This window comes from Anabas testudineus, chromosome 15 (assembly GCF_900324465.2).
Source record: "Anabas testudineus chromosome 15, fAnaTes1.2, whole genome shotgun sequence".
Taxonomy (NCBI): Eukaryota; Metazoa; Chordata; class Actinopteri; order Anabantiformes; family Anabantidae; genus Anabas; species Anabas testudineus.
In genome coordinates, this window is record NC_046624.1 from 6,267,254 (window position 1) to 6,290,319 (window position 23,066).

At 43.9% G+C, this 23,066-nt stretch overlaps 1 protein-coding gene across 3 annotated transcripts in view; it reads left to right on the forward strand.

Annotated features, from left to right (window-relative positions):
- The window catches only part of LOC113158955 (signal-induced proliferation-associated 1-like protein 2), a 73,717-nt gene extending 61,681 nt beyond the window's left edge, over positions 1-12,036 (forward strand). For 2 of the 3 annotated variants that reach the window (XM_026355359.1, XM_026355358.1), the window contains 6 exons: positions 1,989-2,127; positions 5,089-5,308; positions 6,766-6,897; positions 9,317-9,434; positions 9,780-9,858; positions 10,286-12,036. In XM_026355359.1, the coding sequence (XP_026211144.1) occupies positions 1,989-2,127; positions 5,089-5,308; positions 6,766-6,897; positions 9,317-9,434; positions 9,780-9,858; positions 10,286-10,432 (835 nt within the window). In that variant the 3' untranslated portion in view covers positions 10,433-12,036. The remainder of the gene's footprint in view (positions 1-1,988; positions 2,128-5,088; positions 5,309-6,765; positions 6,898-9,316; positions 9,435-9,779; positions 9,859-10,285) is intronic. The other variant, XM_026355360.1, reaches the window with a different exon arrangement.
- The last annotated feature ends 11,030 nt before the right edge of the window (positions 12,037-23,066 follow it).

Genomic DNA, 23,066 nt, shown 5'->3' on the forward strand with positions numbered 1-23,066 from the left:
TGAAACCCTGGCTTTAGTTCCCAAATCATTTCATTTAGACTGTGAAATTTGCCACTTAAGGGCTGTGTGATTGATTGCATGCACTGAAGTCATCTTCTGCCGACTTATGAAAAAGCTCTGTAATTCAGTTACCTTTGCCTTTGTTTGTTTATATATTCCTTCAGTTTTATTTCATCTTACATAACAGTGCCTCATGATAAATGGCCTAATATTACTCACAGATATTGTTCTAACATAATGAAGTTTCTCTTCCCTCTTTCTAAAAAAGTTTTCTCATTTGCTTTAACACTGTATGTAATGCAGGATGTGTAACAATGCTCCTAACCCCAGGCAGTTTCTCGCTTGCTTCTTCTTCTTGTTCCAGAGGAGCCGAGAGCTTGTTAGCCTTCCTTCTTAAAATGCTGTCTGAGCGTTCAAGGTACACAGTCAGTCAATGTCAACCTTGTGGCCCTGATCTGACCCAGCCTGTTTCCCCACACACCACCGCCCACCCTTTGTCCCAGACCACCACCCTACTCTTCTGTCATGGCAGATCTAAATGATAGTCCTGTCATGTGGCATGTGCTGAGAGTGGAGGGTATCCAGCCGTGCATTAGTGACTGTGACATTTCTCCTGGATCTCCTACAGAATCCTACCGCTGTGTATTGTTCAGCCACACTTCTTCCTGTTCCAATATATTTTAGTTTACATCTACTACTTATATGCAAATAAAAACACCATCAAGCACAGACATATCATGGCCTTTCATTCCCTCTTAAAATTAATGAATTTCTGAAGAATGTGTGTAAATCAGGGGTGTTGTACTGGTACACACCTGTTCTTTCTGTCCTTTTTAGTCTTTCTGGTGAAGTGGGATTCAACAGTAATTGATAGCATGACAGTAATGCCTTTTTTGATATGGCAAGTCTTTCTGCCTCAGCGAGGCCTAAAACAGCCAATTTAACCAGTTCTAAAATGTGCAAAAGCAGGTGGATGTAAACAATCCTTTCTTTCACACCCATAGTCAGAATCTGCTGCTGATTTGTTACGCAAAGATGCTGGCTCATGGTAGAATGACCTCAAATTTCAAAGATCTGGACTTTGTTTTCCAGTAATCATGGATCAATCACGTAAGGGCAAATTGGTTAAGCACTAAGTCGACAAACAAAAGCATAGGAAGCCTTCAGAATAGAGCAGTTGTTTTTGATTTTCTTGTTCAGTCAGAATGCATCTGGCAATCGCACATCAGCATTTGCAATCTATGTATTTAGGGCTTGGTTGCTGCCGTAGCAATAGTGTCTCTAGGTAACCATTGCAACCAGGCTGTCCCATCTTCTCGCTGTCTAGCATAGCCCCCTGTGGCCATGTAGCGCCCTGCCAACAGCACTCGGTGTATCATGCTCACAGGCTGCTCACTTAAAGCAGAGGTCTCACAGCCACACAACTTGACCAGGCAGGTCAGTCACTTTGCACCATATCCTCCTCTCTAAACATCCATAACCTCCAGAACTATTTAAATATTCAGAAAATATTATCCTGACAACCACCTGCCTCCTAAAAACAACGTGTCACCTCTTCTGGGCCCTTCACTCAACCATGTCTACTAGTTGCCATGTCTTCCTCTGCTGTTGTCTGAATACTCCTCTAGCAACTGTGGTTTGTACCTGTCTCTGGATGCAATTTCTGTTCAAAACCCTGTTTTCCCTCCTGTTTTCTACCTTTTACAGTGTTTGGTTGTATTCTTCAGTCTCTTTAATTATGGGTTTGGCAGTGTGATGGGACAGGGAAGAATTAGACATACATTTTCTTCCCTAGCTCAATGTCCTGTTACCGTAATGTTTGCATGCCAGGACAGATCCACCCAAACCCTTTGTGTGATACTGACATTATTTTCTAAATAGTTGGGGCCACCTCTGAACCCGAGCTGTGACAACCCTAAGGCCTCCCTCGCAGGATGTGTCTGGCATGACCCTTCTGATGAGTTCTGTGCTCTCTGTATCATCTACAGGCAGCTGTATGCACAGGAGGCTGCCTGCAGGCTCCAGGCTGCTGAACGGGATGGAAAATCACTGCAGAGACTTTCAAAAGAAGAATATCTTAAAATGATGCTGCCTGACAGTCCTCCAGGAGAGGAAAGGAGTCGGAAGGTGAGACTATTTTGACTAACTAACCTTAACATGACAATTGTGACTTTCTGTTCAACACATAGACATAGAACCATAGAACCTGTCAAAACTATAAAGTCATGATTGATAGCAGGATTACATGAAAAGGCTCAATTGCAAACCCTATATCTGCAAGGCCAGAACCGGAACCAATATCATCTTGCTGAGAAGCAAAAGCGGGACCAACATCTGCCGCCTATCAGCTGGCTCCTCTGCTGAGCATCACAACAGATAGGGCTCGTCTCTCCTGACAACAAAACCTTTTCTGTCCCCATTGACTGGCAGAGAGTGTGTGCTTAATTTAATTTCTAATGGGCACTGAGTTTGCTCAGTCGGGATGTCATGGATTAAAGGCGGGGTGTTGTAGAGATTGCATTGATGTTTTATGTTCCTGGGTCTTGCAGACTCTATTAATTGCATCTTGAGTTCTCTGCACTGTCCCCCATTCCCCATCCATTATCTACCAGGAGGGACCCTGGAGACATACAGATGGGTTATTTTTGGATGCTGCTCAGTTCTAATACAAATGCACTTTATCCCTGGAGTAGACAAGCATGTCCTTTGGCACACACAGGCGGTGTCTCTCACATGAAGCAGCTCATTGCACTTATTAGTTTGTCTTGTTGTTGTGCACTGGGCTTACAGTGTACAAAATATGGTTCTTACAGGACAGGCAGCCTTAGTGCTGGTCCTAAATGAAAGCAGGCATATCAGGTCTATGCTGTGATTTTCCTTCATTTGATTCTATTTTGTTTCTTGCAGAGAGGGAAAGTGTGGTAACCAGTGCAAAGGTGCACAGCTTTTTTTTTTTTTTTGTTGGATTCAAAGAGTAGTATGATCTTTGTTGTAGGCTCACTCTGTTGGGACTCAGTCTGATAATGCAATCTGTGGAAAAGCAATCTGGGAGAGAGATGCATGAAAGAGGGCACAGAGCCAGGCACTCCAACCATATACACATCTGATCCCAGTGAACAAATAACTTCTTTTCTGCAGCCGCTTCACCAGAACTGCATGTTTTAAGTCATGGGCTGGCACTTAAAGGAATCAAATTAAATTATTGACAATGTTGGAAACATCGTTGATTTATTTCTAATTTAATACAATCTGACTTGTTTAATCTTCTAACGTAATTAACATAATGTATATGGTAAAGGTTAATGCATGTGTCACTTCCGCCAGTCACCTGACGCCATTCTTTGTGTGGGTGAGCAGGTGCAGAGAGATTTTCCTTGCCAGCCGCCGTGTCCGCTGGGACGCCCTTCCACAGACAGACAGACTATTGTGTGGCTGACGTAAAAGGGAAGGCCGTTCGCAGCTTATTCTCCCACAAAGTTCCTCTTTTGAACCTCCTGTGGGAAAGAAAAAAAGCATCTGAATAGGTGGTTGTCCAACACATCCTCCCAAGTGGCATGTCAAAGTGTTCCAGAGCTGGTAGTTGTCTTTGTTTGGAGCGGGCAGCAAGGAACAAAGTCAGGGAAATCAGGAAAAATCTAGGTGGATGTGTCACTGCTGCCGACTGATAAGAGCACTGTTGTTGTACAAAGGAGTTAAAAGACACAACAGCCCAAGTCAGGATGACTGCTACCAGCTGAGGTGGATATAGACACGCTGAAATAGTCAATAATCTTTTTGATTAACGCAGTATTTTCTGCAAAATGTGCACAGCAGGTACAGTTAAGCAGTGCCAAGATGCGAGATTCAGAGAGCCATGTTTGATGCCTTAGATGGAATAAATAGATGGCTTCTGAAAAACATTAAGCCCTATTGCAGATGGTTTCATTTGCCGTGACTCCGTTTATTTGAGCTCTAAATCTGGGCTATTTTTGCTTTATATGAAAGAGCGGCAGATTCTGTTTAAAGTTGTTTTGATGACTGAGAACCTTATGGGGTCTAATCTTGTAAAATCGGGTGGAAAAAGTTGCAATAAGAGACAACCTTGTTAAGTTAAAGCCTCTGAGATGGTTTTTGGAGGTTGTACATGTATGCTGCTTTGAATTCCAGTATGCTGTATATATCTCCACTTTAAAGATGAACTGGATGTTTAGTAAATTCTCACCGTGGGATTTGTGGGAGATCTGTCTTTGAAATAGAGATGGCTGGGTGTTGACTTGCGGGGATACCAGTCTAGTGTTGGTTACAGCTGGGAAGCCAAAGGAATACAATCACCCATCTGGCCAACTGCCCTGCATATCATTTGTGGCTACATTTGTCACTCCTGGAAAATTTATTTAAACTAAATGCAACAGTGATGGATGGAATCGCTCTTTGTGGTTTTGTGTGTTTTAACAGGAGATCTCTGTCAAAATTCTGGCCATGGACATGCAACTCTAGTATCTCTTCAGTAGTATCCTGTGTAATTTTCCTCCCTTTTGAGGGAAACAAGGATTCGCCCAAAACAATCTGCGTATGGTCAAGCCACCAACAGCTGTCCAAATAAGCACGATTTCTACATGAACCATTTTAAACACTTGTCTCTGAGTCATTCAGCAAAAAGAAAAGAAAACAAAAGAAATTCTGATCTGGCAGATAAGCCCAACTGCATATGGGTCTGCCTCCAAGTCACCATGGCCACATTTTTGGGAAATGCACCACACTAAAAAAGTGTTGTTTGTCTGTAGTTTCTCACATTAAGCTAAGTGACCATTGACTGCCTCAGCACGGTGACCTCTGTCACCACCTCCACATGCTCTGTCCCCTGTCTCCCATTCTGCCAGACACCCTCCAGCTGTGCTCAATCCATCTGCATTTTCCTGAGAGCAAAGACTGTAATTGATTCCTGACACTGCACCATGATGTTCCCTCCTTACCTACCCAGCTGTCCACTCGTGTAAATCCACTGTGCTGTGAAAAGGCAAAGCGCAGGGAAGGTGCTTTTGGGGTCATTCAGCCCCACTGTTGGCATTGTTGTGACTGTCTCATGACAAATTGTTTTCTGTCTCTCAGGTGTCAGCAGTGGGCAGTTTGTCACCGAGACGTTCCCTTTACCGGACGCTATCTGATGAGAGTGTTTGCAGTAACCGTAAAGGCTCATCATATACCAGCTCACACAGCTCAATGCTGGACCAGGCCCTGCCTAATGACATTCTGTTCAGCACCACCCCACCTTACCACAGCACGTTGCCTCCTCGCATGATCCACCACCAGGGAGCATCCAACCTAAGGAGTAAGTACAGTGAAGCTCTCACTTTGCTAGCTGCTGCCGAGGAAACGCCTAAATGTACCGTACTTGACAGAACAAAGGACAGTGCAGAGATGCTGCTTTAAAGAAAACAAATGAAGCTCTGCAGCGTCTTATTAAAATGCCTCTTAGTGACTCGAAAACTAATGTTGACTTTCTCTGTGTGTTATTCTTGGATTATTATTCCTCTGTATGAGATCATCTGGATAAGACTGAAGAGCCTCTTGTGTCCTACCAATATCATTAGTACAACTGGGTACACACTCCAGAGTCACTCCTCAATATAGCAAACTAATTGGAACCGGGCGAAGTGGCGAGCAACTTGCAAGCAGCCCGCCTCTCCGTCTGCATTAAGCAGACACCTGTCACTGTTGGCTAGTATTCCCCTCTCTGCTGTTCTCCCAATGAATGTGGATTAGTGATGAGAGGTGTGATGTGTCCTGCCTGTGCCTCTGCAAGCCTTTAAGATCTCTGACATGAACATGCCTACTTTTTTTTTCTTCTTTTTTTTTCATCAGAAGTGTCACGATTTCTGTCATCCATAATGTTTCATTCACTCATCAGTCCCTGCCTGCCTCCCCTCTGTGTCCCCTCCTGTCTCATTTCCATACCGTTCCTCACCCGTCTCCAGCTGCCGTTGTTAGAAAATGGCTTTTGGAAAGATATTTCTCTCTTTAGCCTCTTCTGGCTGTCAACCTGATGGATTCCTGATTGTTTTGAAGGGTAGCTCAGAACACAGGCGCTCTCTTTCTTTACAGAAACAGCTCAATTTGGTAAACAGTGAATCACTCAAACTCCCAGACGCTGGATGAATTGAAAGGAAAGTGTCAGCATCAACTCAAGCTCTCTCTGTCTCCTCTCTGCTTCTCCACTCATGCTTTTCTAAATGCCTCTCTGCAGAATGGGAGCATGTTTTTTTTTGCGTTCCTTGTCTTTCAGGGCTGAGAGGGAAGGAGTGCAGCGAGGGAGAAACAGAGGGGAGGGAAAGAGATTGATTGAAACACGAAGACATTCACTTAGACAAGTCATTTATCACCCCTCAGACAGCACCTTGCAAGTGCTATGCAGAGAAGTGACACTAGCATACATATACACCAAACTCTTCTTTTCAAAGTTAAATTGTCCGCAGCCTTTGGGAGGTTTTGTTATTTAGGTTCATAGAGCTAGACTTGAAGTTGGAGTTGAAGGTATGACTGGGTGGGAGCACCTAGACAAGACACTGCAGGTGTTGTGATGTGCAGGTCTTGACTTAGTTAAGTGTCCCTTTATATAGATGTTCCTTTTGTAGGAGTTATGAGTTCAAATAAACTCCCTGCGTCCCCCTTTCTACACCTTTTTTTCCTCTCCCAACTTCTGTTGTCTGATGCAAACTGATGAGCGACTCAGAGCTTAGCCCTAAACTCAGGCCAGACACTGATCGGAGTGCCTGCCTGTCTCTGCAGATGAGTTTTGGTTCTCTGACGGCTCCTTGGCGGACAGGTCCAAGTTCAGCGACCCAGGCCTCATGCCCCTCCCAGACACTGCCTCAGGCCTGGACTGGTCTCACCTGGTTGATGCAGCACGAGCCTTTGAAGGTAACCAGCCTGGCTGAAGCTGCTGGCACCTTGTGTAACCTTCCTCCCTCCTCCTCCTCCTCCTCCTGACTGCTTAGCGTGTGTGCGTGTGCCTAATCAGCAGGTGCTCACTTGCTTGCATGTGTAGGTTTGTGTGCACTGTGTGTTTGTGTTTCTTTTAGTGTCTCCAGGAGTCTCCTGAAGTGCTGTAGGAGGTGACTTTTGGGAATCCTTGTGCTTTTTGCGCCTCCCATTAAGAATTGTAGCTGGGGAAAAAGAACCATAATTTCCCAGCACAGACATGGAGACAATTTTCACAGCATAAAACCAGCAAGTCTCCACTCAGGGAGAGTCCTCATAGTGATGGGTTGGTAGTTTGAGATAATTTCAGCTTCTCTCTGGCCTTAAAGTCCATTAAAGTCTGAATATGGGACACTGGATTATGTTATATTTCTCTTTCTACAAAATTAAGAGAGACATCAGGTGCCAAATGGCAGATTCTCTTAGGAATAGAAATATTTTTTTTAAGGTGAGCTGCTGCTTCTAATATGCTGAAGTGCTGCATTAGACCATTTGCAGTATTTGCAGAACAAGTGATTGAACAATCAAGCGGTTTGATACATTTATGAGGACTTGCAGTATGTAGCTTTCAAAACACTGAACAATATGTTCCCGTCACCATTGACAGTAAAAGCTGAAAGCTGTCGTTTCAGCCAGTCTCACTTTATTTCCAGTTAATTAGCACTGACATGTATCGGCCACTTCATGATCAGCATCATCACTTTTATTCTACCTTTTTTCTTTTTTTATAGTTTAAGTACTTTTTTGACCACTCTCATGTCAGTGTATTTTCCATCTATCACGGAAGCTCTAATGTGCCATGAGGTTTCCTTTTTTTTCCCCCCACTCGACCGCCATCTGACCCTGAGACCAGTGAGCAGGCAACTTATCATGTGACCATTCATTTGTCATAATTAATGAATCGTCTCTTTCCTTCTTTAATATGTTTCTTGCTGCACAGCCCCCAGCATATCATTTAATAAGAGTGGAATCAGTGAAGATGATCCAGAGTCTGACTGGCAGCAAGAAGGCAGTTGTCACGGCAGCTTGGCTTGCCCAGAAAAGCACTGTGTAAACTGGAGCCTTGTTGCTGAGCAGAAAGTGGCTCCAGGCTGCCATTGTGTCATGTATGTTTAACCAACTCTGTTTAGAGCCAGGGGACATGGCAGTTGGCTGAGATGTAAAGCATTTATAGCATTCATAACATTGGTTATGTGGATCCTGGGAGACTAGTCATATCCGTGATGCAAAAAGATGGTTTGAATTGGCTTGAAGCACTCGTCCCCCCAAAAAAAGAAAACACTGCTCTCTGACTTTTGAAAGTAGAAGCAAATGGAATTCGAATGAGCTTTGGTAAACTCCAGCAATAAAAGGCTTTTGGTCCAATCACCGAAGCTCTCTTTGTCAACATGCATGTGTTTTAATATTCCCTCACAGCACAGTATTAGCAAGCACAAAGATAGTTATGTGTTTTCTCTTCAGTGTAATCTGTTCTTGTTTGATTTTTTTTTTTTAGCCGTTTCCTCACTAAATCTGGACACCAGCTCACGCAAAAACTGACAAGCTGCTTTCCTGCGTCCGTCACAGCTTTCATAGAAGTCTTTAATCTTTCTGATGCAGCCATCAAATATGAGGAAAATGTTCATTCATATGTAAATGAAAGCTTGGTCTCCCTTTCCTGGCTCATCTGAACAACCAACTCTGGGCTCGTTCAGCTTTTGTCTTGGAGTGGATTAGCTTTCATTTGGGGGCTAAATTAATAGAAGGGTTTCCCTAATCTTTTCTATGAATATGCAGATCCTCCTATCTTTAGTCTCAGACCAAGGGCTTGAGAGAGAGTGGTTTCTAAAGAAAAGAGCATTACGCCTCAAAACTGAGCAGTCCCCAAGCGTAACATGCCAAGTTTGGGTTTTCCGTGGAGCTTTGAGCAAGCTTAAGGGCCTGATATGGTAAAACAAGCATGACTGCTGCTTTACAGCTCTCTGGGATTCAGACCATTATGAGCCAAACAGCTGTCAGAGGAAACTCGGAAGGGTGAGGGCACCGCAGCAACACCCAAGGGACTAAGTTTATCTGCAGTGGTCTAGAAATTGTCCGTTTAACACCTTGTTCCCTATTGTTTGGTTCAAGATGTCTAATGTGGGAGGGACTGCTCCACAAGCCAGAGCCATTCATTCATACAAATCATGAATGAATCATCTCATCCTGTCAGGATCGCGCGTGTGTGTGTGTGTGCTTGCGTGCGTGTGCTTGCGTGCGTGTGTTCTCCTGCTCTATTTTAGCCGCATGTTGACACCATGAACTACGCTGCTTAACATACTTCCTGTTTTTAATGGTAAGGTCAGATTGTGACCCGTTACTTCACCTGTTCTGTCTGCAGACCAGCGCGTGGCATCTTTCTGCACCATGACGGACATGCAGCGGGCCGAGGCTCTGCAGATCTCAAGAGAGCTGACCAGACGCGTGGTGGAGGCGGAGGGAGCAGCGCTGGAAGCAGAGTAGGCTTTACCGACAAACACAAACTCACAGCACCAACGCTCCAGTAGCAAGATAATAACTGACTCTTTGCTCAGCCCCACCCCCAAACAGGGACTGCGGCATCATAACTTAGCAACCCTCATTTGGAACAACACGCCTCAAGCTGTGGATTTATGCACATGTTAAAGCAAAGTGCAGGAAACTCTCATAAGAGCTGTATTCAGTATCTAAGAGTTGGGAAGGTTGTGTATTTGTTGTCACGTCTATATCTAGCTAACTGACCTAGCTAAAGTAAGAGAATAACTGTTATTTCTAAAACAAATGGCCTGGCACATTTATTGATCATCTTCTGTGTCCCCCAACAGCAGCTCCCCCTCCACCCTAACTGGCAAAGTCAACCAATTGGAGGTGATCCTCAGGCAGCTGCAGAATGACCTCAGAAAGGTAAGTTCACAGATATCAAGCTGATCTTGCAATCATGCTTTCATCACCTTTTTGCTGTTCTTTTCCACGTCAGCGAGCGGTGCACGTCTGTGTCACACAGCTCAGGAGAATAGAAGCTGAGTAATGCATGCCCCGAAGTCTGTGTAATACAAACTCGTCCCCTTAATTCAATATCCTGCTTCCTTTCCTTATTGTGTCCCAGCCCAACATTTCCCCACCTCAACTAATGTGCTTAAAATGGAGAGAGGAAATGCACTTCCATTGGAACAGGGAGAAGGCTGCTATGCCACGTTAATGTCTCACATTTACACACCGCTGATGAAAGGCAGATGTTGTTGTAATAACAGAGCTTTTATCAAGCCTTTTTTTTTTTTTTTTTTTGCCTCATGTGCTCATGTTTATTGTGTGTCTGTCTCTGTGTGTTCAGGAGAAAGAGGATAAGGCAATGTTGCAGGAGGAGGTGCAACACCTCAGACAGGACAACATGCGACTGCAGGAGGAGAGCCAGACAGCAGCAGCTCAGCTCAGGAAGTTCACAGAGTGGTTCTTTCACACTATCGACAAGAAACCCTGAGAGAGAGAGAGAGAGAGAGAGACACAGAAAGGGGGGGGTGGCCTTCGCTCCTCCTGGGCACCCTCTCAACTCCTACTTAAGAATCCTAGATGAGCCACTGGCAAACAAATTTTAAAACTAACCATTACTGCTCCCGAGAGTAATCAAGACTCCCTAAAACATCCCAGCTTAGGAGGCTGTAGTGCCGGCCTGTGTGCAGAGACTTGGAATCATGATCTGGACCTTAGTTTTGGAAGCCTCCTCTGTCTGTAATGCAGTTTCTGAAGGTCTCTATATTTTGGCAAACAAGATTTTTGGGAAACCTTATCTCTGGCGCTGGAGAGGAACTGAGAAAGGCAGCCCACCCCGGGGGCCCTGCCTGAGTTCCAGGGATCTTCTTACAGTAGTGGAATGTAAAGCTCATTTACTGTAGTTAACATATAATCTACCTACGTATGTCACGTCAGTCTACTGTACTGTATACTCAGCTGTACTGTATCGTACTGCGCACACTGTCACACAGCTGTTTCTGTGCCGGCCTTCACGGACACGGGAAAGTTAGAGAGGGTGAATCGAGGCGGGGGGAGGAAGGGAGGAATGTACTGGACATAATGAAGTGGTACTTAGTGTCTCCTTGCACCAAGAGGAATCCACATGTGGCAGTCTTGAAACGTACTGTGGGGGAAAAATGAATGTAGCTCAACTGAGACCCTTTTGTTTTCTCTGGCTTTCTGATTCCCGAAGTTGCAACGGTTTGTGTTTTGGGCCTTTTTTTCGTTTATTTTATTTATTTTATTTGAAGTAATTCCACTTTTTTGTTTTCCACAGTGTTGTAATGTCAGGTCACACTGCAGTAATTTTGATGTTTAAAGGTGCTTTTCCCTACACACGTTTGTCAGTAGTTTCCATTCACTGTCACCATGTCCTAGCAATAATGAAGTGGTAGTTATGAAACTGTGTTTAAAACAAAAAAGGAGTTAGCACAAACGTGAAGCGTTCCTGTTGAGAAGCAGTTGTTATTCGACATGTATTTATAAGACAGGAAGAGACTGTGCCTAAAACTCTTGGTTGTAAATGGATTGTTTGTCTTTGCTTTTAGTTCTCTTTTTATAAACACATGCCTTGTCTGTGGCTCACTGATATCAAATCGTGTGTGTCTGTGCATGTGCGTGTGTGTGCGCGCGCGTGTGTGCGTGCGTGTGCGTGGTTTATCACAGCAAAATGTGTTCTTATGCAGTGGTTTCTAGAGCATTAGAGCAAGCGCCAGTGAACCACACTTACAATGCCAAATGTGTTTATTCCTGTACATATCTGCCACAGAAGTGTCTTGTATTTAACACTATTATTTAAGCTTATTTAACCTAAAGTTGTTTATTTTATTAAGGGTATGGTTTTTTTTTTTCGTTGTTGTTTTTTTCTGCACTAAGGAGAGATAAAGCTCTGTGTATGTTGTAAAGTGTGTAGCTTGCCAGGGCAAAAAAAACTATATATATTTAAATATATAAATGATCATTTTGGAGATTCCAACATTTGGATGCTGCTAGATTACAGTTTGCCGGTTTGTATGCTTTTAAATATGTCTCTCAGCGTAAAATGTCCCTTCACTGGTGGGACACTGGTTGCTTTTTTTTGCGTTTTTTTTGTTCAATTTTTTTTAATAAATGTAGTTGTAAAAATAAGTGATGTTTGTGCTTTTTTGACATATTCCTTAAACAGACTTATTATTAAATAGTTGAAAGTTTAGTATGCTGCCTAACAGTTGCATTATAGGTTCTCCTAAAGTTTGACATTTGGGTAAACATGAAAGTTTGTAATAGATCCACAGTTCAAAGGATAAACCTGAGCAGCTTTTATATTTGTACAGTTTTGAACAATTCCCATACAACAATCTTGAACATGGTTGAGCTTATTCGGCTTCATCCAAAACACAATGGTGACACAATGCTGCACTGACATGATTCTTAAGTATATAAAAAAAAAACCCAAGGTCAAATGTTGAAAATAGAAAAATTTCATTTAGCATGAAATAAAATTTTTTGCAAAACTGGAAGATAAATGCAAGAAATACAGATCATCCAAACTGGATTTTGCTCTGAAAAATCCAGTAGATATTCGATATGATAAATCTGTGCTTGCAGTCCTACATTTATCTTCCAAGTGAACTTTTACTTTACAAACTCTACAGCTGTAGAATTAGAAAACCAAGGACAAAACAAATGTGGATATTTATAAAAGATGCAGTTTGAACAAAAGGAACCATTACAAATGTAATATGCCTGCATCTGGTGATGTACTGGAGTAAAGATCTTTGACTGATACCTGCTCTGATACCTGTGGGCACGAGACAAAGAGCTCATTTTGGACAGTAGGTGCGTTGAGCTCCTGCAGGAGAAAACGAAGATAACAACCTTTTCTGTATGAATTTTTTTTTTTCCATCCTCTGTTTTGTAAACAGCAGGTGTGCGAAGACATTTGAATGGAAACATGAAACCATAATGTGTTTGTGACTTGATTCCCTATGAGTTGCAATGCTTAAAATAAATGACAGATGTTGCTTTCACCGCAGGGACGGCAAAGAACTGGCTGAATAATTAATTATGAGCCCTTTTGGGTGTGGGAAGAAAAACAATTAAATTTGTTTTGCTACTTCCTGCATAAAGCTCCTGCCCAGCTGCTGGAGTGTGGTCCAATCTATCACGTCCTTTGGGGCTGGTGGGTTGCAGCTGCAGTGAATTGTGGGTAGAGCTGTTCTGGCCATGTCCTTATTGGACACATTTTTTCCCCTTGAGCTCACCTATGAGTTGATTCTAGCTTCAGATAGCATGTTTGTTGTTTTTTTTTTTGTCACTCCACCTTGTTCACATTCTCCTGGGAGGCTCCTGATCTACATCTGACCTCTGCATCAGGCCACTCCACAACAGAGCTGCCTTCACAAGTGTTGGGAAGGCCGTGTGTGTGTGTGTGTGTGTGTGTGTGTGTGTGTGTGGACAAGTTCTGGGTTTGGCCACGAGCAGCGTGCAGCGAGATGAGGTAGTTAATCTACATGTGTGCATGCAGAGCCAGGACGGCAGATGGGAGCTCACGCTGGCACAAGACGAAAGTGTTGCCTGTTTCACACGGAAGGACCATTCCAGGGTGTGTTATGGAGAGCGAGATCGGGAGCTCGACCAGTGACTAAATAGAAGTGCCAAATGACTTTAGCGTCAGGGGGATGTGGAGAAATATCTGCGGACAGAGCCTGATGCAGAGGTCAGCCGTCGAGAGTGAAAAGGAAAAACAAGCTGCGGCGAAAATATGCACATGCGCCCACAATCCCAGACTACAATGACATGTTGGAGTTTCATTAGCCTCACAAAAGATGCTGACAAGCAGTAATGTTAGACCCAACTGAATAGGTCGACAGTCTCCTCTAACCAGATGGCATGTAAACTGTATTGATTTCTAATATTTGACTGTGTCAGCACTTAAAGGAATAAAGGAGCGCCGGCCGTCCACCGCTGCACAGATTTGTCGCTCATCACACATAATAGCATGTGACTGGGACGCAGTTGTCCTGCTTCCACAGTCCCACAGCAGATGCTCCCCCGCTGTGAGTGCCACCCTGGTCGGGATCATGTTACCCAGAATAGGGTTCAGCATGCCCAGAGCACAGCTGGCGCGGCACAGAGGGAGGGGTTACTGTATAGAGTAAGAGTGTGTGTGTGTGTGTGTGGGTCCGAGTGCAGTTATATATATGCAGTTAAAAAAATATCAAATGTCAGTATCAACTTTAGCTACGAACCTCCCTGAACACTGGATTAGAGTTTGTGTTTCTGTTGGATTACTAAAAAAAACGACTCTAGCTTTGCAGGGAGTTCTTCATCAATAACAGAAACTGTCTATGTATTATTCAGAGCGGCTGCTCTATGTAGTCCATGAGTGAATAACTTAATACCATCTCTCCACTTTTATCAGAAAGTTAGATACACACAGTATTGATCACTGATCAGGTGTTAAGCGCAGAGAATGGTGGGGGGTAAAAAACAAGAAAATTCAATAGTATTGCTTTTGGTCTTGCCAGACAGCTTGGAAATCTCAATTGTGATGTGTGCCTGCGAGGCGTAACAGCAGGATAAGCTCTCTCACCTGCACTGCATATCTGTGCAGCTCATCTCTCCTCTGCAGGCACTTTGAAATTCCCTCTCGCTCACTGGGGAGCTGCATCTCACACATAACACAAAAGAAAGGAAAGGAGAGGAGAGGGGAAGGGAGGGGAGGGGAGGGCAGGAGATTCACTAAAGCAGCAGACAGTCATCTCTCTCCCCCATCTGCCTCCCGGGTCCCCACAGGCCGTCTCTATCTGTCAGTCAAGTCACAGGTGACCACCCTCCTAGGTGAACCTAGTGAGGGGCGACATCTTATAAGCTGCTTGCTTGGCTGCCTGCCTGGCCTCAATTGAAATCAGAAAGGGTGAAACTGAAGAAAAAAAAAAAAGGAAAATCATTTTGCAGAAAGGTCAGTGCTGGAAGAAAAAGCCTGAAGTCTTCCCCATCCAGCAGAGACAAAAGCTCAGCGAGCCTGCGATGTCGTAGGTGTGAGGATAAAGGGAAGGCTCATGTCTTGCATTCTCTGCGTGCGTTTGTTTCACTGCCAAATTAGATAAAGAGACAGGAACAAATAGATAAGACAGGGCTGCTGAACTATCTTCATTTGCCGAGATGTCCTTGTCTGTTGTCCTTTTCAGCCCCTGAGCAGCGGCAAACGCTGCTATTGATTCTCAATCGGCTTCTTCTGTGGAGGAAGCCGGGTGAGTGGGCGCTGGTTGGCGGTGGGGAGGAAGTCAGGCCCAGATCTCTACCCTGTTTTTTTTATTTACAGTATTGATTATGTAAAGTTGCATTAGTCTGGCATGTCCTGTGTGGCTGAGGAGAGGGGTTATTTTAGAGGGTCATGAGAATATTGACGTGTGGAGGGTAAGTGTTAGGCGTGGGACTGGGGGCGTATAGCACCGAATAACAAACATCCCCCACTGACCCATCATCAGCAATAAAAGCTTAACTGGAGAAGCAATCAATCCCCTGCGAGAGAGGAAGAGATACAGAGACACTGGAAGGTCACGAGCAAAACGCCGTCCTCCTCGTTGGCACGGCGAGCTCGGGAGTGAGCGATGCCAGAGTGCATTTACCTTCAGCCTGGAAAACACACATCAAACTGTAAAAAGCCGAGCGCTCGCTGTGGCCACGAGCCACTAATAAGTACAGACCCGTCATTATCTGCGGCGTAAATGTGCTTCTTTCATCGTTCAAAGTCATTTGTGTTTGGCATCAACCGTCCAAGCTTTTAGAAAGGTGACTACAAATGTGGGTCAAGACTGTCTCAACGCACACCCAGTTATTTTCCATCTTACACTCTCCACATGCAAAAAAAAAAAAGCTCTTATACGTCTGAGGAACAGATGTCTAGATGTTGAACTGTGGAACACGTGGGGAAGTGTAATAAAAGTCAGGAGGTCACTTTCTTTACAGTGAGGCCATGAACAGTTTTTCCATACATTCAAGTTATTTTATGTGAGCGTGCCAGCAGCTCCGTGATGCCAACGTGTTCACCGTGACAGTGCTAACATGCTAAAAGCCATCAACAAGGTTTAGGCTATAAACCAAAGACAAATTACTGAGCCTTCTGTGACACCTGGGGATTACAAGATCAATTTGGTTTCACTCTCAGGGATCCATGAATATGATTTCATGGTTTGGACCAAACAGTACGATGCAAAGAGCCAGAATTGCCGCTTGTCCTGGGTCAGTGTCTGTATTCACATAATCAAAAATGTGTTTTGAAGAGTGTTAATACCATCTACCATCTCATCTTACGGCCCCCACCTGAGGGATTTCTGTGGATTTCTGTCGTCTCACGCATCCTCCCAGCGAAGCTGCTCAGGGATTAGTGTCTCCTACTTCACATGCCAGATGGTGACATTTATCCGTCTTTATTCAGCATGTCAACAAAAGAAATAAACGTTCATCCATGAACCCTAATAAAACAGAAAAACCAGAAGATTATGATTTGTGGTTTTAATTAGTCTGCGTAATAGCAGGACTTTATGTTCACCAGGAGCAGCCAAGCAAACACTGAATATTGGTATTTTCCTGAATAATTCATTAACCGGTTCAATAAGTACAAATTAATGTTCGCTTCTTCCTCTCTCAGTGACAGCTCAGTTTATGATGTGGGAGCAAAGCTCCAGCATCACAACCCATAGTAATGACAAATGGGTTTGGATTAAATTACCCAGCTGAATTTGCTATTAAAATAACGTGGTCATGGACTTTTAGATAGGACACCCAGTCACGTCAGTATCGAACCAAGTATTTGCAAAACTGCATTTAATGGCTTCATAACGAAATGATGACTAAATACATGATGTCTTCATAACCCCCACACACTCCGAGATATGACATTTGCCGTTTGAATGAAATAATAAAACAAAAGGCATTAAGCTGCTCGGCTGTGACACACAATATGAAAAGAGTGAAGGATTCTTCAGCTCAACGTACACACACACACACACACACACACACACGTGTCTTTGAACGTGTTATAGTTGACCTCTGACTCCAGTCATTAGTTAGTATTGATTGCTTATGCAGTCAATAATGTACAACATAATAGAGCTGAATGGATTTGCATAAAACATCGATGTATCTGAGATGAACAACCTTTAATCTCTAGAAAACAAACTCACACTGCTCCAGTCGTCAGATGTGCCGCTGCCTGTTATTTACTTAGTCACTCGCAACTTGTTTGTCTTTGCTCCCCGGAGCAACATAACACTTTGACAAGTGCTCGCCGTGCGGCCTGTGTAATTTATGTGGCTAATAACAAAAGTGCAAACCTCTGTTGATCTACGCGTCAAAGACGAGCCAGTCAGCTTTCAGTCTGTCAGATCCCATTCATTTTACTATACGTCTCTTTTAGAAGAAACACACTTTCTCCAAACAGCTTGCCTGTGTGTATGTGTGTGTGTGTGTGTGTGTGTTTTAACAGTCTTCTTCCTTGCTGCAGCTCATTTTGCTTCATTTCATACCACCCAGCATTTGCAACAATGCTGAGACGAGGAGCATCATAAACATACAGTACCTGCTACACAGAGAGTAAAGACTGATCTCTTTGTCTTGTTCTTTTGCAAGGAACAGACCCAAACTCTGCAAAATTTAGAAGAGCTTTGATGTTCTGTGGTTGTATAAAAGACAACCCCTTTTATACAAAGATTTGAAGCAGGCGAAAGCTTCTGTGATAACATGATGCATAGATCAGAGAAAAATGGGATCGACAGGGCCTGAGAATGGAGGCGAGGTTTTTTGTTCCTCTTTTGCTCCTAATGCTCGGCTTATCAACAAAGCCAGGTACCAAAGCATTCCTCTGTGAGAGAGCATCTAGCTCTCGATATCCTGCAGCTGAAAGTTGTGCATTTTCCAACCAAGGACAGACACTGGGAGAGGAAAAAGAACTGTTCCATGTGATCCACTCTTTTCTTTTTTTTCTTCCTCTGGTAGCACCTGTTTTTCTCCGGCTCGTGGTTGCTGTAATTGTGCCCTTTCTCATGCAGTCTCTAATCATCAGCCTCTATCTGCGCGCCATGTGACAATGTAAATGGGCCGGGGAGAAGGGAAAAGAGCGGCATTAAGTGCAAGTGCATGCCTTTTGGTGGCTTGTGTGTCTGTAGGCAGCTGGAGGAGCCCAAACCGCAACATGTGCAAGGAGCGTGGTCAGGTTTGTATCACACCACCCACAATGCCGAGTTGCACATTGTTAAAGTCACGGCGGACTAAAAGCTAAAATAGAACGGGGCAGACAGGCAATGAGCCAAAACATATTAATAACACTCTCGCTTTAGTTTATGCTCATCCTAACGTAAATGCAGTGGCTCTAGTGTACATATATATTTTTTATTCCTTTTTGAGTTTGCATGTTTTGTCCCCATTTGATATTTGATGAACGTTTGAGATGACTCACCTGGGCAGACTGCCAGAAATCTCTCTCTGTGTACAACTCATCATTCTGTTTGCTACCAACTGTCTTCCCGTCAGTCTCCTCTAGTGTATTGAACAGTCACAGCAAACACAGGCAATGCACAAACAGCCCAGAGATGCACCTTGCATGTCATTTTTATTATTATTTTGATGTCTCGTGATGTCGTTTAAAGTCTAAAGTCACTTTATTAAAATGCACATGACGTCTGCTGTGAAATAACAAATCATATTTCACCTACAATAAGTCATTGTCTTCTGCAGCAGAGAGAAGAGCATCGTGTTCTCAGGCCCGCTTGGCTTTGTGGTGTATTCCCAAGAAGGACTGAAGTGTGATTTGGGAGTGCACTGATACAAGATAAAGAGATTTCACCTAGAAAACAAACGAGCATCGTTTGTTTTCACTCAGATCTGTGACGGGATAATCTGACAAGATCTCTGCGTTCACTTATCAACACGCAGGCAAATGCTGATTTCTCATCTTTGTAAGAGAAGCGCTGTGGCTGTTTTTACAGTTGGATTGCATAAGTTTGTAGTGTTGTTGTAGTGTGACCCCCCCCCACACCCACTCCCTCTTTACATATAGGGCTTTAAACATATGAAGCTAAATAAAAGCACTTAAAGCAAGAGCAAAACAAAAGGCGGCGTCTCCTCCCATCACACTTCACTCTAGTATCACTTTGCTTGCCAGGCACTCTGAGGAATAGAAGCATTACATAGGGATGAAGCCAGACTTAACGTCTGGCTGTAGATAGGAACAAACATCCGCCCTGCTCTTCCTACGCTTCACACCACACCGACAACACATAGGATCTAATGAATCGCCATCTGGCGCTACAGCAGACCTGGTGTCTGCCCTGCGCAGGCAACTCACAAACACAAGTTCCCAAGTGGGTTCAGCACCAAAATAAGTATTCACGCTGGCAGTGAGAGTTAGGCTTAAGATACTGACACCCAATAAAAGTTGAAAGAGATACACTGAGTGTTGCTGTGATGCAAGAATCAGCATCAGGTTATTTGTCTGGGCAAACGTGCTCACATTTGTGCATGTGTCAGCATTGTGTTGACATATTTATGGCGCTATTAAATGCTCACTTATTCCATTGCTTTATATGTAAAAGGGCAGATAATGGCAATGCATGCATGTGCTGTAATAAAAGGGCTGAAATGAATTTGTCCGTGCGCGCAAAGGCGCAGCGATGAGAGATCATGATATGGGCTGCTGAAGGTTTGCACACACAATAGGTTTAATTCGGCACACAAAGGCAGCACATTGTGTGGAGGAGATGCGAGCGATAGCAGAAATGAATAGCAATTGAAAGGTGTGAATGGCATCTCTCACTAAAAGCAAACACGCGGAGAGGGAAATAATCTTCTGATCCAGACTGTTCATGCTTGTTTTAGTTGGACTTTCACACCGCTTCCATGTGAGACAGAGAGAGAGAGAGACAGAGAGACAGAGAGAGACAGAGAGAGACAAAGAGACAGAGAGAGACAGAGAGACAGAGAGAGACAGAGAGCTGTCAGCTGCAGAATTACTGCAGTGGGAGTTTTTTGTCATGGCAGAAAGGAAAAGGTCTCCTTTTTGTCTACCAACCTTGCTGCTGGGGTGCAAACGAACCCTCTCCTCCGAAGCAGGGTTTGTTGTCACCCTCCAGGCTCAGCCGATGCTGGGTTTCCACGGCGACGGAGGCGTGAAGTGCGCCCGGCAGCCAGGCTGTACAGTATGAGTGGCCATACTGTCTCGTTTTCTTTGTCTTCCCACTGTTCAGAGAAACATGTCTGGCTAGCAGCACCGTACAAATCGATACACCCTGGTACACACACACATGCACGTTGGAAATTTCGACAAGCTGCAGCACAGCCTCCAGAGCTCCTCGGGCCTTTTGGAGTTTTTCCAAAGTAGAGATGGGAAGGTGAAGGGTCATCAGCAGCATGGATCAAAAACAGCTTTTTGCTGCTCTGACAATTGTTTTCAACGTATCTTTGGTATTTTTCTGTTCTGATTTTCACGTCACTGATGAACGTGAGGAATGACTATTTACAGCATCCCAGCCAGCTGCATGTCTATCTGCTGCCTTTCATCTGCTGTGTGCGGATGGTAACATATAGAACATATCCGTCATGTGTTTTCATAAATTACCTTGGTGAAAGTCAAGCGACTGGAAAATCCAAACGAGCGTATCAACAAACAGAGGTCTCTTTTTGTTGACCTTCTGTTGCCGGGGTGTGGGACTGTTTTTCTACTCAAACCACCGTCTCAGCAGTGGCTCTAATGAACTGCTTATTGTCTTTGTGTAAGTGCCTGCTGCTGATTAAATGTGGTCATGGTTACATGAGTTGTCTTGACTTATTGGTCTTTGCCAACTGCTTTTCACCATGTCTCAGCCCTTCCACACAGACCCATTAACAAATTCTTCTGCAGGCTTAACGTCACTTCTGAGCAGTGGGTGTAGACATGATTGCTCAAATTTGGGCATTTTTCCAAATACTTCAGTAAAACATTACTGTGTACGTTGTACAGCTTTGCCGGGATAATCCTGATTTAATTTTGGCTGGCTGATTACCATTACATCTTACCGTCTACTGTATTTGCTAGAGGTTTCTCGGGGAGGTTTTCTTAGACCTAAACACGGTGGCTGGCATTACTGTGTAACTGATCTGATTTCTCTCCCTCCAAGCTTTCAGATCCCGGTTGATGTGAGTCCGAGATCAGTGGTCACTGATTTATTTTGCTTGTCAATACAGTTCTCCATGATGAAGTACGGTTACTCCAAGACAAACGTTTGGTTTTTCTTACCGCCTTCCAGAGGAGGCAGAGGGGAAACAACAGCTTTTTAATAACAGGTGTGTTAGCTGACTGCTCAGTAATTAGCTGGATAATTAGCGGCTTTAAACTTGGAAAACAGCCACCATGCATCTGTCTTTTTTTTTATTACAGTAACTTTAGTTACTAGTTGATTTTTCTGGGAATGTGTCCACAGGTCATGAATCATGTCAACCTCTAAAGCTCAGTACTTAACATTGTCTGTCCCACTTTGTGACGTCCTTACAAAAACCTAAGGAAAAATGTCATTTTTACAGGTGATCATGTGCCAGTGACCTTTCAGAGGGTGAACAGGGACTTTTACCCTGTTGACTGTCTTTGTGCTGAGCTAAGTTAACTAACTGTAAAGAGTAGGGCACATGTATTGATTGACTGATGTTCTCATCTAAGTTTTGTGCATTTTCTCAAACTGATTTCGGTTCAGCCTCTGAATCAGCTTCCTGATGAACACAGATATAAAAGAAAGTCGCTTCCCATTGTCCTCTAAAAAGATATTATGTAGTTAACATGACCTAAGAGGAGGTGGCGGACAAAAGGATGTTGGCAAAACTGACATGCATCATGGGTAACCCCTCCCACCCCCTGCAGCACACTGTGGAGTCCTGTGGCTCCTTTAGCACAAGACTGTTACACCCCCAGTGCAGGAGGGAGCACAACCACAGGTCGTTTCTACCCACTGCCAGCAGACTGTTCAATATATGACTGCAGTAATACACAATTACACTGTGAACAAGTAACTTGAGGTGTTAGTATTTAAATTCATACAATAGTCATGGGAACTCTCGAAGCTCTGGAAATATGTACAGATGTAGTTATTTTTTACAAATGATGCTATAATCTTTTTATTTAGCCAGTTTGTTTTTAAAGATCTTCTTGCGCTTGTTTCTGTTCCCTCTGCTGCTGTAAACATGGGAATTTTATATTAATAAAAGTCTATCTCATCTTATCCTAACGAGGTTAGAAATAGCAGGCAGGAAGCCAGTAAATCGTTTCTTTTTCATGTGCAGGCTGCGTTCACAGGCCCAGTCCCAGAGAGTAAGATCCTGGAAAGAGAGAAGTTGATGTTGTGCGGTGGTGATGATCATTTCGTGATCACGCTTGTCCTCTACAGCTACGAAAAGAGAGAGAGACATCAGAGCAGAGGAGGGAGGGAGCGGACGTTCACTCAAGGACGGCGAAGCATTCATAACCTGCACCAGTTTCAAGTTTTAGGTGGATGACTTTGCTCCCTCTCTGTTTGGTCATTTCTTTCTCTCTCTCTCTCTTCGTGCCCCTCACTGCCTGAAGCAAAGCAGAAATCAGCTGATGTCTGCACAAACACAGCGACCCCAGGTCTTGTGTGTTCTTGAACGAGCAAAGACAAAACTGCAAAGACAGAATAAAGGAGAGTGTGGACAGGGGGATGAGTTGTGTGGAGAGCTGTTGAAAGTGTCCTTCCTCCGCCGTCCATTCGTTGGCAGCCATTTTTTGCAGAGGGCTGGTGATGAGTAAAGTCGTACTGCTACTAACCGCAAACTTTTCATCCCAGATTACATGCAGGCAGCTCCATTTGGGAGGCGGGTAGAATAGAAGAACGCGGCCTCATCTGTCAAAATCCAGTGTTTCAACCACAAATTGTTTTCTGTTGTGTAAACTTTTGTCTCTTGTTTTTTTTTTTTCCTGCTCTGTCAGTTGTGGTTTGGTTTGATGTCACAAACAGTAGAGGAAGCCAACGTGTACGCACCACTCACCTTTATGTCACTTCTTATTTAGGTCGGGGAGGTTCAGATCACTAAACCATGAACAAATGGACGTCTTATAGCTACAGAGAGGGTTAGAAAAA